The sequence below is a fragment of the Schistocerca piceifrons genome, chromosome 1, assembly GCF_021461385.2.
Source record: "Schistocerca piceifrons isolate TAMUIC-IGC-003096 chromosome 1, iqSchPice1.1, whole genome shotgun sequence".
Taxonomy (NCBI): Eukaryota; Metazoa; Arthropoda; class Insecta; order Orthoptera; family Acrididae; genus Schistocerca; species Schistocerca piceifrons.
In genome coordinates, this window is record NC_060138.1 from 657343320 (window position 1) to 657361108 (window position 17789).

General features: G+C 40.5%; 1 protein-coding gene across 4 annotated transcripts in view; it reads left to right on the plus strand.

The window, feature by feature from the left end:
- The window catches only part of LOC124805363 (putative epidermal cell surface receptor), a 428974-nt gene that overhangs the window by 393509 nt on the left and 17676 nt on the right, over positions 1–17789 (plus strand). For 3 of the 4 annotated variants that reach the window (XM_047265913.1, XM_047265930.1, XM_047265936.1), the window contains one exon: positions 3531–3736. In XM_047265913.1, the coding sequence (XP_047121869.1) occupies positions 3531–3736 (206 nt within the window). Of the gene's footprint in view, positions 1–3530; positions 3762–17789 lie in introns of all 4 variants that reach the window. The other variant, XM_047265922.1, reaches the window with a different exon arrangement.

Here is a 17789-nt window from a genome sequence, read left to right on the forward strand (position 1 = left end):
ATTCAGTTGTAAACTTCAAGTTTCTAATGTGGTTTAATTATAACTTACACATTGACTTGCCCAGTATATGAAGTGCTGTAAAATTTTGTGAACATAATTTTCTAGTTTCTAAAGTGTTTTAATTGTAAGATATACTTTGACCTGTCCAATATCTGATGTGCTGTACTGTACATGTAAGATTTACTGGACCAATAAATACAATACAATACAATACAATACAATACAATGTCATAATACCCAGACTAATTAACAGGGGTTGACAAGAGGTTTGCGAACTTCCACCACTTTTGCCTGAGCCACCCATTTCTGAGCCAAAAAATATCCTTTGAGAATGGGAAGAGTTACCTCAAAATATAATACCATAGAACATAAGCAAATGAAAATAAGCAAAGTAGACTACTTTTCATGTTGAACTATCACTTACTTCAGATATTGTTCAAATAGTAAAACTGGCAGCATTAAATCTTTGAACAAGATCCCGAATGTGGGCTTTCCTCAACAGTTTACTGTCTATCTGAACACCTAGAAATTTGAACTGTTCAGTTTCACTAATCATATACCCATTCTATGAAATTAAAATTTCAGGTTTTCTTCAAACTGTAAAAACTTGAGTCTTACTGTGATTTAGCTTTGGTTTATTTTCTGCAAGCCATGACGTTATGTCATGAGCTTTACTACTTGAAACAGTGCACACATCATCCTTTACTGCCAAGAAAGTGCAATCAGCAAATACAAAGAATTTAGAATTAAAAAAAAAAGGTTCAAATGGCTCTGAGCACTATGTGACTTAACTTCTGAGGTCATCAGTCACCTATAACTTAGAACTAATTAAACCTAACTAACCTAAGGACATCACACACATCCATGCCCGAGGCAGGATTCGAACCTGCGACCGTAGCGGTCGCTCGGTTCCAGGCTGTAGCACCTAGAACCGCACGGCCACTCCGGCCGGCAATTTAGAATCACCTGTAATAGTAGAGAGCATAGCATTTACACTGAGGCACCAAATAAACTGGTATAGGCATGTGTATTCAAGTACCAAGATATATAAACGGGCAGAATACGGTGCTGTGGCTGGCAATGCCTGTATAAGATAACAAATGTCTGGCACAGTTGTCAGATCAGTTTCTGCTGCTACAATGGCAGATTAGCAGCATTTGAGTGAGTTTAAACATCGTCTTACAGTTGGCGCACAAGCAGTGGGACATAGAAACTCCGATGGACTGGGGATTTTCTCATACGACCATTTCACAAGTGTACTGTGAATATCAGGAATACAGTAAAACATCAAATCTCTGACACCGCTATGGCCGGAAAAAGATCCTGCAAGAACAGGACCAATGATGACTGAAGAGAATTGTTCAGCATGACAGAAGTGCAACCATTCTGCAGATTGCTGCAGATTTCAATGATGGGCATCAACAAGTATCAGCATGTGAAGCGTTCAACAAAATATCATTGATGTAGGCTTTCGGAGCAGAAGGCCCTATCGTGTACCCTCGATGAGTGCACAACACAAAGATTTACATCTCCCCGGGCCCATCAACACTGACATTGGGCTGTTGATGACTGGAAACATGTTGCCTGGTCGGACAAGTCTCATTTCAAATTGTATTGAACGGATGGACATATACGGGTATGGAGACAATCTCATGAATCCACAGACCCGCAAATCAGCAGGGGACTGTTCAAGCTGGTAGAGGCTCGTAATGGTGTGGGGCATGTGCAGTTGGAGTGATGAGGGGCTCCTGATATGTCTAGATACAATTCTGATGGGTGATACGTACGTAAGAATCCTATCTGATCACCTGCATCCATTCATGTCCATTGTGCATCTCTGCGGTACCCCCCATTTAACCGTCCCTACTCAGACCCTACGTCACAGCCATTCTCAACACTGTGGATAATGACATTCTGTCTATTGTTGAAGTAAAAGGTGAGCCAGTTGTGAGATACTCCCCATATTCCATAATGGTCCAACTTCTGGAGCATATTTTGTGGTTAACCTTAGTTAAATCAAAAGCATTTGAAACCTTTTGTTTAATCCATCCAGTCTCTCACAGAGAAAAGAGAATATAGCATTTTCAGTTGTTAAACTACTTCTAAAACCAAACTATACATTTGATAGGAAATTATGTGAAATAAAATGATCAATTATCCTTACATACACACCTTTTCAATGACTTACATTATAGGCCCCTTCCCTGACACATAATAGTTTTATGTGGAATCTAATGATTCTTACACTTCAGCTGACTCACCAACATCTTCATAAATGCTATCACGTTTGCTTCAAAAGCAAATGTGTAGAAGACTCTTGCTGTCAATGCCTCAGATGCAGTGACAGTTGTGAATTTGGTGTCTTTTGTGTTAGGAAAAAGTTTTATTGTTTTTTACATTTTATTACTAAGTCAGTGTGGTTTTCCCTTCAGCTGTAGTTGTGGTGGTTTATTTGGTATTTTAAATAATGCAGGTGTTGTATTTTTATACAAGTTTCCTATGTTCCACATGCACAGATTTAACAGGAAGTGTAGTTATGAGTACTTCACATTATTGAGTAGATATACAAAGTCTTTTGCAACAGGCCATGTACTCTGTTGCTTACCAGTCTTTTTTGTTCTTAAAATAAAATTACGTTCTTCAGTATATATGTGTACATTACAAAGAATTGTAAATAAGCTGAATAAGCTGTACTGTTTCATACCTACTAGTGTAATTTATTAGCTAGTGTTGATTTTCAAGCCACTACATTTTCTCCCTGTTGAGAAAAAGAGAGAGAGAGGAGGAGGAGGAAAAAACTGTTACAAATCAATATAAATTGCACTATTTGCACTCAACCATCATCATATTCATAAGTGAAGCTTTCTGTTCACCTGGAACATCATCAACATAGAAACTAACTTGATTGCTTTATCAACTGAATAAAACTTTGGTTCAAAAGGAGGGAAATATACCTGTAGAAATACCTTTCTGGCTATCCAGACAGACAAAAGTACCTGATGAGAGCCAGAAACACATTTTTCAAAACCACACAGGCAGTATGTTAATATAACCCTTCTGAATTTTATATTTTAGACCATAATACTTGCAAAAAATGTGATCAGTCAAATCCTTATCTAACCAACCAACTGAACAACTAGCCAGCCAACTAATAACTGACTGCTGTGCACAAACAAGGGATTAATTTAACTAATGCAACTTGCTACCCTGCAATAAAAGCTATATTGACCCAGAGGCCTACTGTTCCTAATGCACATCTAGAATGTCCAATACAAACATAAATCCACCACTGATGTTTACAATACCACTAGAAGACTATTATCCTTTGTGTTCCAAAAACAAACAAACATGTATGTTATTTTGCACTACTATCAAGTTTCCAAACTACTGAAAATTGTAGAAGTTCACAAATATTTCAGTTCATTTATGTTTAAGGTTAATTTTAATGATAAACATATGTATAAATATTTTAGCAGAGATATTTGTTGTTCTGTAACATTAAAATTTACAACCAGTTTTATGTTCTTTAGGGAAACTAGAAGGAGCACCGGTTACTCCTGTGCAAACAGCGAACAGTTATTATAGTCCACTAGTAGCAGTGGCTATTCTGGCTGCAATCTCAACACTAGCTGCTGTTATTCTGTTGTTGGTTCTACTACGGAAGCATGGTCAAAACAAGGCTGCCATCTCAGCTGGTCGCAAGTCCCAGTCTGCTTACGACAATCCTTCTTACAAGGTAGAAATCCAGCAAGAAACAATGGGTATGCTCCTGTCTCATATCTGTACCTAGTGTCTCTAACTTGGTTTCTGTTATCCATTAAACATTTTTAACCTTTACAACATTTGTCAAGATAACTACATAGCTTATTGACAGTTATCAATACAAAACATAAAGTCTTGATTTTTCATCCTTCATACACACAGAGCACAAAATAGGTATCATCTTTATGATAAAGATGCAAACAGTCTGGTTCAAAACTGAGAGCAGTAGGATATCAACTTGTTGGACTGTGTGTTCACAGTGCATCAGAAACAACTCTTGCAGCTATATGAACAATGCACATTTAAAAAAGAAGTGAAGAATGCACAATTCTTTTAGCTGTAAACAGCGCATGGATGAATAAATTTAGAAGCTGATCACCATTACCGATAATGGATCAGAACACCTGTTTCCCTAAAACATAGTATCAGCTGCTATAAATGGGATATTTTGAGTGCCTCTTCTTTCCTTTCTAATCTGCGCTACTACTCAGTTTTTTATTCCACCTCCACAGATGAGTAGTAAGCTGTCTGACTGCCATGTGGAGTACCTGCACTCAGTTCACAATACTGCCATGGATCTCTCCTGCAAAGGAGGACTGGAATGGTGTTCACTCAGACGTGAGATGCCACCCGAGTAGCTGCCTGAAAATGAAGCAACAGATCCAAGATCTGAATAGCTGATGACATCTAGGAGAGTAATGAGATGAACTGATGCCTCTCTATACCATATCCAAATGACACCATATGGCAGAGAATTGGGCAGCGGCAGTTGAGCATTGCACGGTCCTCTGGATCTGAGCACAGAGTTTAGTTTCTTTTCTTTTCCTTCATTTTTTCATTTCTTTTTTATGACTGTGCATATTTTTTCATATCAGGCTTGAAAAAAAATTACCAAATCACTTTCTAAGGATGTACAGCAGTCATAATGCACCTTGAATCAACAGTTTTTGGGTGGTAAACAATGTCTAGCATTTCAGAATTACTCACTTCACTATTTTGCACACACCTTTGCACCCACACATTGTAAAATAATGCTACTTTTACATAAATGTGTATGTATTCTCAATAATCAGTTTTAATTTCGATGACCATTTATGAAATGTGATTAATATTCTTTCGACACTGTCCATCTAATGGATATACTGAAAATCTCCAATTTGAAACACATGCATAAATATGCAGAAAGCATAACTTACAGCCACTGTTACATCATAAATTTTCAACCATTCAAAAGTCTATGACAGTCATCTTAATGCACCTTCAGGTATTCCACAGAAAGCTCAGCAAAGCAGCAGACACTATTCCTTGATATTCCCTGAAGGAGGTCTTATTTCAGGGTGAAGTACAAAACTTCAACATTTGTGGATTAAATAATTCCATTGTAGAATGTCGATTCCTTAAAAGGAGATATCAAAATTTCCTGGTTACTTCCACCGCTACAAATTAAAAATAGTCCAAACTGAAAACCTATTTGAAAAAAAGAAATGATTGTTAGTTACCAACATGGCGGTGAAAAGAATTTACAGGTAGGTCAAACATGGTAATTGGTTGTCTATATAGACTGCCCACCTATGAAACATTTTAGGGAAAACTTTCAGAAGGTTGCACATAAATTTCCTGGTCACATTATATTACCAGGGTTGCAATAAGTTCTGGAAATCAGGGAATACAGGGAATTTCAAATGTGTCAGGGAAATTTGAAAAAAGCACTGGAAAAATTATCTCAGTAGATGAAATGGTTTGTTTACTGAGATGTTGCTTTCCTACTCCCTCATTCTTACTGCTTCTCCCCTTTATATTACTCCCCTGGCCCTACAGTCAGTTCTGCCACCACATCTTGCTGCTAGCCTAGCAGTTGCTGACAAGAAACAGGGAGGCGTGAGAAGTGTTTTATTTGAATCTGATTCTCAGAGACTGTTGACACAGCAGCTGGAGACAGCAGCCATGTGCACATGAGTTGTGTCTGAGTGATTGTGTGAATATTTGTGTGCGCTCTCATTTTCTGACAAAGGCTGTGGCCAAAAATTTTGTCGTGAGAATTGTGATTGTACCTGTCTGTGACTCAGCGATCATCTTTACGGTAAGTTGCTGCCTATCCCCATTAGAGTTTATTCTCAGAGTATTTGTACAAGTTACCTGTTGCATCGATTGATCACTGTGGTCTCATTTAATCCACATGGTGTCTTTTCACATGAATAGTTGGCCAAATGAGTGGACTTCCATGATGGGCTAAAATCACAGGCCATTTCTGTGGGTATCTCTAACGGATCAGGCCTGAATCTAAAGCCCATTGTTTCCCAGTAATGTGCAGGCCTGCCTATCTAGTCTCACTGATCTGCCTGCAGGCCAGATCTGTTTTTGTGTGATGTAATGCAGCAGATTTTCATGGTTTATTTGTGGAGCCAGGACTGCTGTGCTCCTCAACAGACCAGAGGCCACAGGCGATGGATTTCAGGAATTCCAGCTGTCTCACCACAAGTACATTGTACATTGCAGCTATTTATAGACATTTTATTTATTCTAGTACATTTTGGCACTTTGAAAGTAGTTTATATATTACAAAGTATGGACGACAAGAATAAGAAAATTGTGGCAGTTCAAATGGTTCAAATGGCTCTGAGCACTATGAGGCTCAACTGCTGAGGTCATTAGTCCCCTAGAACTTAGAACTAGTTAAACCTAACTAACCTAAGGACATCACAAACATCCATGCCCAAGGCAGGATTCGAAACTGCGACCGTAGCGGTCTTGCGGTTCCAGACTGCAGCGCCTTTAACCGCACGGCCACTTCGGCCGGCAATTGTGGCAGTCACCGGCAGTTTTTATATTATGTACTCAAATATTTCTTGAAAGAAAAACCTTGCAATACCTGTAAAATTATAAACATAACACAGTGGGTAATAACCAACAATAATGAACATAGTAGAACTAACATTTTATTGGCAATCACCTATAGTGTTGGTTTACAACTCTTCCCTGCCTAGTACACTTCTTTCGAGAGGCCTACTTTTTTTCTGCGGTTGTTTCTGAAATCAGTGAAGGTATTTTAAACCTGTGTATTTTTATCACCAAATGTGTTTTGTTTTATTGAAATAAAATAACATCATTCGTCTTCATGAAACATATATACCATCTGGCTTGCTTTCTCCATCTAAAAACAGTTCATTACAAAAGATGTTAATGTCAGTACTTACAATTTTCTCTCACACATTTATAAATACAGACATCCTTACATTTTTTGTCAACTTATGTCTTTAACTTACCCTTGAGATCTCAAAATTTATCTGGGAAATATCGGGGAATTTCATTTGGGGAAACTTGTGGCAACCTTGATTACTAAGGAGACAAAAAATGGTTCAAATGGCTCTGAGCACTGTGGGACTTAACTTCTGAGGTCATCAGTCCCCTAGAACTTAGAACTACTTAAATCTAACTAACCTAAGGACATCACACACATCCATGCCCGAGGCAGGATTCGAGCCTGCGACCGTAGCGGTCGTGTGGTTCCAGACTGGAGCGCCTAGAACTGCTCGGCCACTCCAGCTGGCCTACTAAGGAGACAAATCAAATTACCAACTGGGAGACTTAAGTGATGAAGGCAGGTAGTAGGGGCAGACAGGAAATCGTGTAGAATCTTTTAAATGCCTCAGCTGGAAATCAACTTGAGCAGTCAAGCGGAGAACTGACTTTACAGGAATACAAACAGGTCCTAACTTTTTGACTCAGTTAATGTAGAGCAGGGAATCAGTGGCCATAATGTCATTTTAGCATCATTGGCTACATGTGTAAATAGAAATGTAAAGAATGGTAGGAAGATATTTCTGGTTAGTAAGTATGAGAAATAACAGAGTTCAAATTATTTGAGAAGCCAACATGAAACACTCATCTCTGAATGAAAATGTTAAGTGTAAATGGACAAAGTTCAGGAGCATTGAACAATATATCTTAGATACAGATGCACTGAGCAAATATGAGAAGGATGGGAAAGAACCATCACTGTTTCACAGTTTGACAGCCATGTCAAAAGGTGCTCCCAAAACAAAGAGAACATCACCACAGATATAAATGTAGCTGAAGGTTTTGAACAAATTAAAACTGAATGAAGCTACTGTAGCAACCAGTGACTTAGCCATTATGTTGGGTGGTGCATGAGGGCATATTGAGGTCAGGAGGTAGACCTTTAACCAATCTATGGTGTGGGTGAGAAGTGGTGAGATGGTTGGATGCCTGTTTGAGAGCCCACTGGGGAATCAGTGAAATAGCATTAAAGAACAAAACAACTGGTGGTCAATATACAACAGTTGATGTGACAAGGTTCCAGGTCCCCAATGGCACCAGGGTAGTAGCAGTGAGCACCCAGCCAGGAAGGCATTAATGTCAGCATGTGGCCCATGTTGTCATGGCATGGATGACAGAGGCAACCTGACGTTGCTGAGGTGTCAGGATGTCTACCATTCATCAGCTACTCTGCCCAGCTACAGCTGTGCACAGGGTGTACAGAGGCAAGCTAAATTACACTGTGGCCACTGGACAGGAGAGGCATGGGAGTCTGCCAGAGGGGCAGAGGAGGTGATTGTATGGCTACACATCAAGGCTTGTGCTGGATGCCACCAAGTTATCCTCTGGTTGATGGTGCTAAGTTTGCCACATCGGACATGGACGCTATTAGCTGCAGCCCTGCTGTTCATGCAAAGTCACAAGGTGGGGCTTACAGCAACGTGGAAGCTACTAGAATGCTAGATAAGCATGTGGTTGACCACCATAGGTCCCTTCTCAAAGATGGCCGACTGCAGACTGAGAGTACTTCAACTGAAAATGAACAGTGATGGCACCTAAGGACTTTCAGTTAATTAGAAGACAACATATACAGATTTACATTTATGTGCAAATAGCTGCACCATCCTTCCCTGATGGTGACTGTTCTAAAACCTTTGATTTGCAGAACACATGTCATTGCTGATGAGACCAATCTACAGGATGAGCTGCCCTCCACCAAAACAGCAGCACTTTTCAGTTCTGTCAGATATGACTTAATACTCTGCAAGGTTTGGGTTTACAAGATCCCTTGCAAGTGTGGCCTTTCAAATCAGACAGATGATTTGTACAGACATTAAAAGATGTACGAAAGACTGTAGGTACACACTGCTGTTACAGCCAATAACTTGGTTGTGGCTTTGACACCAGTCACTGAATGCTGTACAAAAATGTCAAAATTCCACTGTCAGCTTCATCGTTTTGGAACTCAGTCATGAAAGGAGCAGTTGAAATATGTTTGGCAACAATTTTATTGATGGAGGTAGCAGTTTCAGCTTGGACAAGCCATGGAATATAACACTTTTTTTAAAATATGTCACCATAGTGCAGCTCTTAATGATGATCTACATCCCAACCTGGATCAGATGTACAGCCACAGATTTAATTCATGCATATTTCTTTGCCACTCATCAATGTGTCTGCCATTTGTGCAGCTGTTGTGGCATGCGCAGTGAAGCAATCTGAGGGTTTAAAAGGATTGAACAAGAACTATAGCAACAGTCTGTTGGCTCACTCTGAAAATGGCCAAAATATATATAGCCAAAGTATTAGAAGAAGAAACAGAATTTATGCTGCTCCAGCCCTGAAATTTAATGGAGGTCCTGTTTGTTTGAAAATAAGAGGGGAGGATGCAGGGTATCTCAGTAAGGTACCTGCAACATACCACATATTTTCAATGTTATAATGAATGGAGTAATACGAGCAGTAAAGTGGGAGGACCATACAATAAATGTATTAGTTATATGCATTTCTGAAAGAACACACACTGTTGATGATCCACAGCTGTACAAAATACTTCATAATTAATTCACTGGCCACAAATTCCTTTACAACACCTGTATTAGGTACAGATTTACTACCCAATAGTGGCATATTAATTATTTATTTATTTATTTTATTTACCCTTCCGTTGACAATAAACATTGTATGGATGTTGTCAAGCTATTTCAAAGAAATGGACACAAACAATATGTACGTAAAAAAGTTCAAAACAAAATAATACAAAGAGGTTAATAATAATACAATGTAAGTAATATAGCCTATATACATCCCTGCTTGTTATTTTAAATGCATAGTCTGTTTTTCATAAGGCTTTAGTTTTGTCCTCCCTAAATGGCAAGTCCTTATAGACACAACACTGCGTAAGTATATATATCACACAACAGCTGCCCTTTAAGTATGTAAATGTAATGAATGATTACGTACATATTGAGTATTTTCCATTTTGCCTTTATAAATATCATCAGAAAAAAATTTATTGACCTACATAGTCATTTACACAATAAAAACATTGTTCTACTAGAAATTTTTTAAATTCTGTTTTAAATTTGTCATCATCTTCTAACTGCCTGATGTTGACTGGCAATGCATTGTACAGTTTTGCACCAATATGGCTCACATGCCTTTTTGTATTCGTTCTTTTTGTTCGCTGAGTATGGAGTGCTGCACTATTATGGGTATTGTAGTTATGAAAGTCGGCATTTGTCTGAAAATCTGCAATGTGGGTCCTGACATACAATACACATTTGTATATGTATAATGATGGCACAGTATTTATTCTAAGCTTTTTGAATATGGGTTTGCAGTGCGTCTGTGGATGACTGTGAGTTATTATTCGGATGGCCCTCTTCTGCAACAAAAAAATTTGTTTTAGGCGCCCTGTTGTGGAACCCCAAAATATTATTCCGTATGTGGCAAGAGATTGAAAATAGCCGAAATATGCCATTCTGGCACTCTCTGAGGTACAAACATTTGCAATAATTCTGAGAGCAAAACAGGCTGAATTAAGTTTCTGTGCAAGTTTTATTACGTGGTCATTAAAATTTAAGTTTTCATCCACATTAATCCCCAGCAATTTTGTGGATGTCACTCTGTCTAAGGCTTTGTCAACCCACACCAGATCGAGATTTACATTTTGACATCTTTTCCCAAACTGCATATAATTTGTTTTATTTACATTCAATGTCAACCTGTTTGCATTGAGCCAAGAGTGGATGTAATTTAGTACTTTATCAGCAGTTGTTGGTAGCAATTGCTTTGGTGCACTTATTATCACACTAGTATCATCTGCAAATATTATTGCTTTGGCTGCATCATCTGAGGTGTGAAAATAATTTACATAGACAAGAAACAATATGGGCCCTAGAATGCTGCCTTGTGGTACTCCTGTTTCTACATTTTTTTGCATCTGATACTGAATTTATTTTGTGGTTGGAGTAAGTTGATGTCAGTCCTACAACCTGTGTTCTGTTTTTTAGGTATGATTCAAACCATTTTTTTCCTATCCCATGTATACCCAAAGATTCCAATTTTTCTAAGAGAATGTCCTGGTTCACAGTGTCAAAAGCTTTGGAGAGGTCTAACTTTACTCCTACTACACTGTAATCTTTTTCTAGATTTTTAATTATTTGTTCAGTGTAGCACATTACTGCTGTTTCGGTATTTTTACATGCTTGGAAGCCATGCTGATTTCTGTTAAGTAAATTATGGTCATTTAGATATGTGTTGATTCGGTGCTTCATCAGTTTTCTAATATTTTTGAAAATGCTGGGAGGAGAGATATTGGGCGATAGTTTTCTACCTTATATTTGTCGCCGTTTTTAAATAATGGCTTCACTTTCGAAATTTTCAGCCTTTCTGAAAAGTCTCCTTCACTGAATGAGCACCTCCATTTTTGGTATTTTTTCTACAATATTGGCTTGCCAACTTAAACGGATGAATATTAATGCTACTTAGTTCAAAACTTCTGCACCAATGCTCCACAATGCACATGTAGTCAATATGGCTATGTGTGCAAAGGGCTTTGCAATTTGTGGTGCTGTCCTTGTTATGATTGACACAGGCACCTCATCTATGCCAGCCGACATTTTGGGTTTCAAGCTTTGTATCACTTTAAACACTTCACCCTCATTTGTTGGCTCTACCCTCATCCTACAAGCTGTTTTTGGGTATTCAGCTTTTTCTTCATTTATAAATTTTAAGCTTAATGAAGTTGTTGCATTTATGAAATAATTGTTAATATAATTTGGCAAATCTTGTTTATTAATATTGACATTTTTTAAATTTTTGAGGCTAATGTCCTGGTTTTCACAACTCTTCCCCGTTTCAGTCTTCACAATACCCCATATGGCTTTTGATTTGTTTTCAGACTGTCTTATAAAACTATCATTACTCATGAATTTTGCTTTAGCAATTACTTTTCTATATACCCTCTTGTAATTCCTGACATTCTATGAATTTTGGGTCTGTGGATGTTTTCATTTTAGAAATTAGTCTCTTTAGAGTTCCACAGGAAGTTTTGATGCCAGCAATGATCCAAGAACTTGGCTTTGTATTGCCATGTGACCTGATTTTTGACAGCTTTTTTGGAAAACACATTTCAAAATACCCCATGTGTTATATGCATCATTTGTATTTGTTAGGGATAGTACTTCTGCCCAAGCCTCATTGTTTAGCATATGTATGAATTCTACACAGTTCTCTGTAGAAAAATTTCTTTTATACATGAAGTGTGTTTTTTTTCTCTTTCAGTGGCCTTGAAGGAATTTTGAGGACAAGAGCATTGTGGTCTGATAATCCCAAATCAGTATTTGTTACTTCAACTTCTGCGCATCCTACATTTGAAAACATATTATCAATAAGACTGACTGTATTATTTGTTATTCTTGTGGGTGTGTGTATGTGTGGAAGCAGGTTGAAACTACATAACAGATTTAGGAACTGGTCTTTTAGCCTACTTTCACTCGTAAGATTAATATTGAAGTCCCCACACACAACTACAGTGGCTCTATCGGTGAACAGAGTGTTAAGCAATATTTATAATTGGTTAAAGAATATGTCTGCATCACCAGTAGGTGGTCTGTATATTGCTATGACTCTGACTTTTCCCTGTATTTCATTCAACTGTACAGCTGCAGCTTCAAAATGATTTTCCACATTCAATGATTCAGCTTCACACCTTCTTTTATAGCTGATACTTGGTTTGGTAAATATACATGCACCTCCATTTTTGGTATTTTTTCTACAATATTGGCTTGCCAACTTAAACGGATGAATATTAATGCTACTTAGTTCAAAACTTCTGCACCAATGCTCCACAATGCACATGCAGTCAATATTTGCACTGTTCATAGCTACCTCAAGTTCTAATGATTTATTTCTAAGACACTGAATGTTTAAGCTTAGAATCTACAGGTGATGGGGATGAGAACTGGTTACATTTGTATTTACATTTTGTGGTGTCATACTCCGTTCCTTGCCCTGGCGAGGTACCAAAAATCCTCCGGAAGGACAGGTTTTCTGCACCTTGTAGGTCGTTCACTGGGATATGGTGAGTTGCTTGCTGCTGCTGCTGGTGTAGCTCCCGGCGTCATTGATGCTGTCATTTCTGTTGATGTTGTTGTTGCTGTTGTTGTTTATGCTGGGCCAGTACTTGAACCCAGATTTCCCAGTTATTGCAAGCTGCCACCTTAACCACTTCGGCAATCTGTGCACACTCTCCAGGTTGACACAAGCTTCTACATGTCATACTGTCTACATCCTTATATTATAGTCCACTAAGGCGATGAATTTAGCCGACTACAGTATAAAGATGTAGACAGTAAGACATGTGGAAATATGTCAGTGTGGGCAGTGCGCACACACAGCCAAAGTGTTAAAAATGAACACTCACAATTAGCAGGAAATCAAGTTTCAAATCCCAGTCCAGCACTATTGGGTAGTAGATCTAAACCTAATTCAGTTGTTGTCAAGGAATTCATACAGTGAATTAATTTCAAAGAAATGCATTACTGTTTGCTGATGATATAAGTGTAAAGAAATAATGCAAGATGAAACCCACAGTAGAGTTTTTGCAAAAAGAATTTAAGAGAATGTGACTTACCATCATCAAAACAAAAAGTGCTAGTTTGGCAATAGGGGAGATCCAGATTATTTAATTTGAAAGTTAAACAAATCCTGAAGTGTGCAATAGATTACAACTAGCTTCCATGTTCTACAACACCACCTGACAAACTATTCACAATTTAGAACAGAGTTTATACACATCTCCAAATATTAAATAAAACTTTTTTCAAATGTTGATGTATGAGTTATTGCAGCAATACTGGCTATACAATCACTGTAACAAATTTCCTCTACACCTGCAGCTAGAGAACTGGTGAGGACATAAAAAGGAAGAGGGAGAGAAAGAGAAAATACTAAAGAGTCAGGGGTGAGATGTGGGCTTGAGGACACAGTGGAAACACTGTTGACAGTAAAGAATGACTTTATTTGACTCCACTACATGATGTGTAGCAGCTCTGCAAGGCAAATGCACCTCTCTCTCATATACCTGGATGGCTCTGAAATATGGGTGGTAGTGTCCACTCAAGATGATGAACAAGCACCCTGTGATGCTGACAGCAGGTCCACAGTAGGCCAGCAGCCTTTAGAGGTCACAGCCATTGACATCAATGGCACGTTACTATCCTTGGCGTTGTGAAGCCCTGGCGGCCTCTCGCTCTGCATTCATCACTGTGGCTGCTTGTGGAGATGGCTATGCACAGGGTTCAACTTGCTGCCCTTTGGGAAGAATCAGACTGTGGCTGGCACTGAGGTGTCAAATCCCACTAGGAACGCAGAATCAGCAGCAGCAGGAATGGAGGGCAGGTCAGTGGGATGGTGGCACCAAGTCACATGAAGGGCTTAGTGTTGCTGGCAGATGCAGCGTGGTTGCATACCATGGGCTGCTGCTGATGTCCCCATCATCTCACTATCCTATGTAGCTTTGGCACTGTAGGGGTGCTGCTGCTCTGTGGTGATAGTAGGCCCTCTGCCTCAAAATTAAGGTTTATTTATATGCTTCTGGCATTCATTTGTTTCACTAAAACCTGGTACCTAATCACATCACCAATTACAAGAGACTTGTGCTGGTGTCGTGATACCATCCTGCTTGCCATGTGGTTACCACTGTGTGGTGCAATTTGCTGCTGCACTCGGCTATCTTTGTCTTGCTACCCCTCGTGTGTTTGTTATTGTGACCCACACGTAACAGAACTGGTGCCTTCTGATTCAAAGCTGCTAATTTTTCTTACTGTTGCTAAAGACTTATTATTCTTGCTCAAAGACTGGGTAATGACACCACAGTGTGCCCCTCCACAGAGAAGATGTGGTCCCTTGGGTGTCACTTTGTTACAATTCTCCACTATAATTTCCTTTACCCTTAAACTGTAAAACAAGAACATCATACTAAATTGGCTAATCTTAACTACTATGCAATTAATGTATTAATTCAGAGTTTTGTAAATCTATTTTTCATCCCTCGCTTGTGGAGTTTATTCTGCAGGAACTTGAAGTACGGCTGGATCACATTTTTGCATGGCTTGTCATTTCAAATACTTTGGAGCTAAGCAAAGCAAAATCAGAGTTACACTGGCACTAGGAACTGTGACACTCCAAAAGGTCCAGTTACCTGATGTCTAGTATCCCAATGCTGTTACACATGCTGCAACAATTGCTCTGCAGTGATCCATCCCTCCTGTACTGGTATCATCCGACTTAATTAACAGTCCCAGCTCAGTTTCTAGGTGTCATTAAGGATAGTAAGATTCTGTTTGGGCAACATCTATAGAGGCTTGTGTGGCCCATATAGCTGAGGCTGTCACATTCAACAGAGTAACTCGCATCATATTAGCTACTAAATGAAACATGTATGGGGATCGGGATGTTATGTATGGTAATATCGAACCCAACATTAAGTATTCGGTCATTTATAATGAATTAATTTTATTTTGATCATGTCAGTACAAACACATCCGCTCGAATACAGAGTTCAGAACACACTGAGATCAACAGTTTTCAAAGAAGTTCGTTCTCAAACATGATGCGGTCGATAACCGCCGGTAGTGCAGAGCGCCGGCTGATGACGCAGGTGCGCGTGACCGATTGTGTCGTCGCAGGCGCTAGTGCGAGGCGCGATCAGACTGTTTCTCGATGTCTTGGTAGGCACGACCAGCGGAGGGATGGAGGCACGGAAGGTGTCCACAGGTTGACCGTGCCATGCTGCTGATGGCACAGTGGAAGCAGAAGGCAGCGGCGCGTCGGTGGGGAGAACATCGTCGTGCCGAGGCTGTGCGGCGCAGCGGGGTTTTGATCCGATCAAAGGCGCGGAGTACGTCAAAGATGCAATGCGATGCGATGTATTGCCAAAGTATTTGCCGGCGAGCACCGTGGTAATGACGGAGTTATAGAGGCACTTGATGTCGCAGCAGACGAGGAAACAGCAAGCTGCACATGACTGACCTTGGCGGTGGATGACTTCGGTGTAGACGGAAGTGTCACCTCAGAGTCCATGGACGGTGAGTGTGTTACAGCGGTAGATGGCAGGATGTTCCAAGCTGAGTTGACAGTGTCGGTATTTTGGTGTGCGAAACAGCCGTTATCGTTATCAAAAGTGGGGCGGGGGGGGGGGGGGGGGGGGCGTGGGCGTGGCCTGTGGCCCTGTGCATGGGGCATGGTGATGGCGAGAGGTGGTGGAAGGCGGACGTGGCCGGCGAAACCATGGTTGGTGCAGGAAGGCGATGAGACATAATGTGAACGTGAAGAAGTTGAATCAGCGGATGAACTACTGGTCCGTGGTGGAGAGGCAACACAGTTTGATGGAACTGGAGCTGCATGTGTGCTGTCGCTGTCGGCACTGCGGTCGAGTCAAAAGGCTGCAAGCTGCTCGCATGACACTGCTGCATGGTCGTGTGTCGGAGCGGAAAGATGCTCACTCGTCGAAGCAGAAACGGCAGATGTGTTGGTCGTACATTGCGGAGGTAGGAAGAGGGCGGCAAAGCAAGCAGCACTCGAATGGGGCTGGTTATGCCGTGGTACAGAAACGAAGTGTCTGGAACTACCAAGGAAAGGAGGCAGCAGCGTAAATAAGTTGCTTGTATCACATAAGTAACGTAGAATTTCCACTTGAGCCAGCATGATTATGACAGTTCTGACATCTGGGACATAGATCCATTTAGCATGATCGTCAGGGTATTAGTTGTAGCTGGTAGTAACGGCAAAGGATCGTCAGCAGTCGGAGGCGGAACAATGACAGGAGCATCTCGTTGCATGTTGTGCTCGGTCGGTGTCGGCTGCAGCATGTGTAACTGATCTTGTACCAACAAGTTGTATGTCGCAATTTGCTCACGTAGCTGTTGCAGTTGTTCAGGCAAAAATGTATGTCATGAAGCAGTCTGCTGTGTATCACTGAGTAAGATGGGGTCGAAAGCAGAATCTGTCTCTATCAAAGGGTACTGTGGTGTACAAGACAAGATCGGCGGCATAGTATTGACGTAACAGTTCGAGTAGAAGAGATCGTGTGTGCAATCGTGAATGTGAAACTCAGTACTCGGCGGCAGCAGAGTGAGAACACGTTCACTGCTGTGTGAAGCATTGATACGGCTGAAATCGTATTCTAGTGTGGGTGAACAAGTCGCGGGCGCGATAGAGTAGTGAACGGCCGGGCAGTAAGCGTGCATAGTGTCGGCGAGTTGTTGACAAGATGCGGGTGCGGTAGCCGTGGCGGGATCGCATTTCACGCAGCTGTTTGTTTTGACTAGGTCAAGGTCAGTGAGCCAGCAGGCGGCGGCCGTGACGTCGCTGTCGGTAGCGGTCGGGCAGAGTCGGTGCGGCTAGGGTGCTGCGTAGAGGGAGGCGTGGCACATACATTGTTGCACTGAGAAACAGCCGGCATTGTTGTCAGTGTAATTGGTGCATTGTCATTGGTCAGTAGGATGTCCTTGATGAAACTGTTCCTGTGAATTCGACCAGGCATGCAATTTAGCCATAGTTCGGAGTTCGTGCGAACTGGGATTTGCAACATAGACCCCGTTTGTTGCAGTCCATTGTTTGGCATGATTGTCTGGTATCAAAGCACTGCACAAAGTAAATTCATTTCACAAAAGCAGGTCAAAATAGTCCAAATTAATCGGCGAAGGAGCACTGCACTGCCCGGAAGTGAAATTACCGATGCG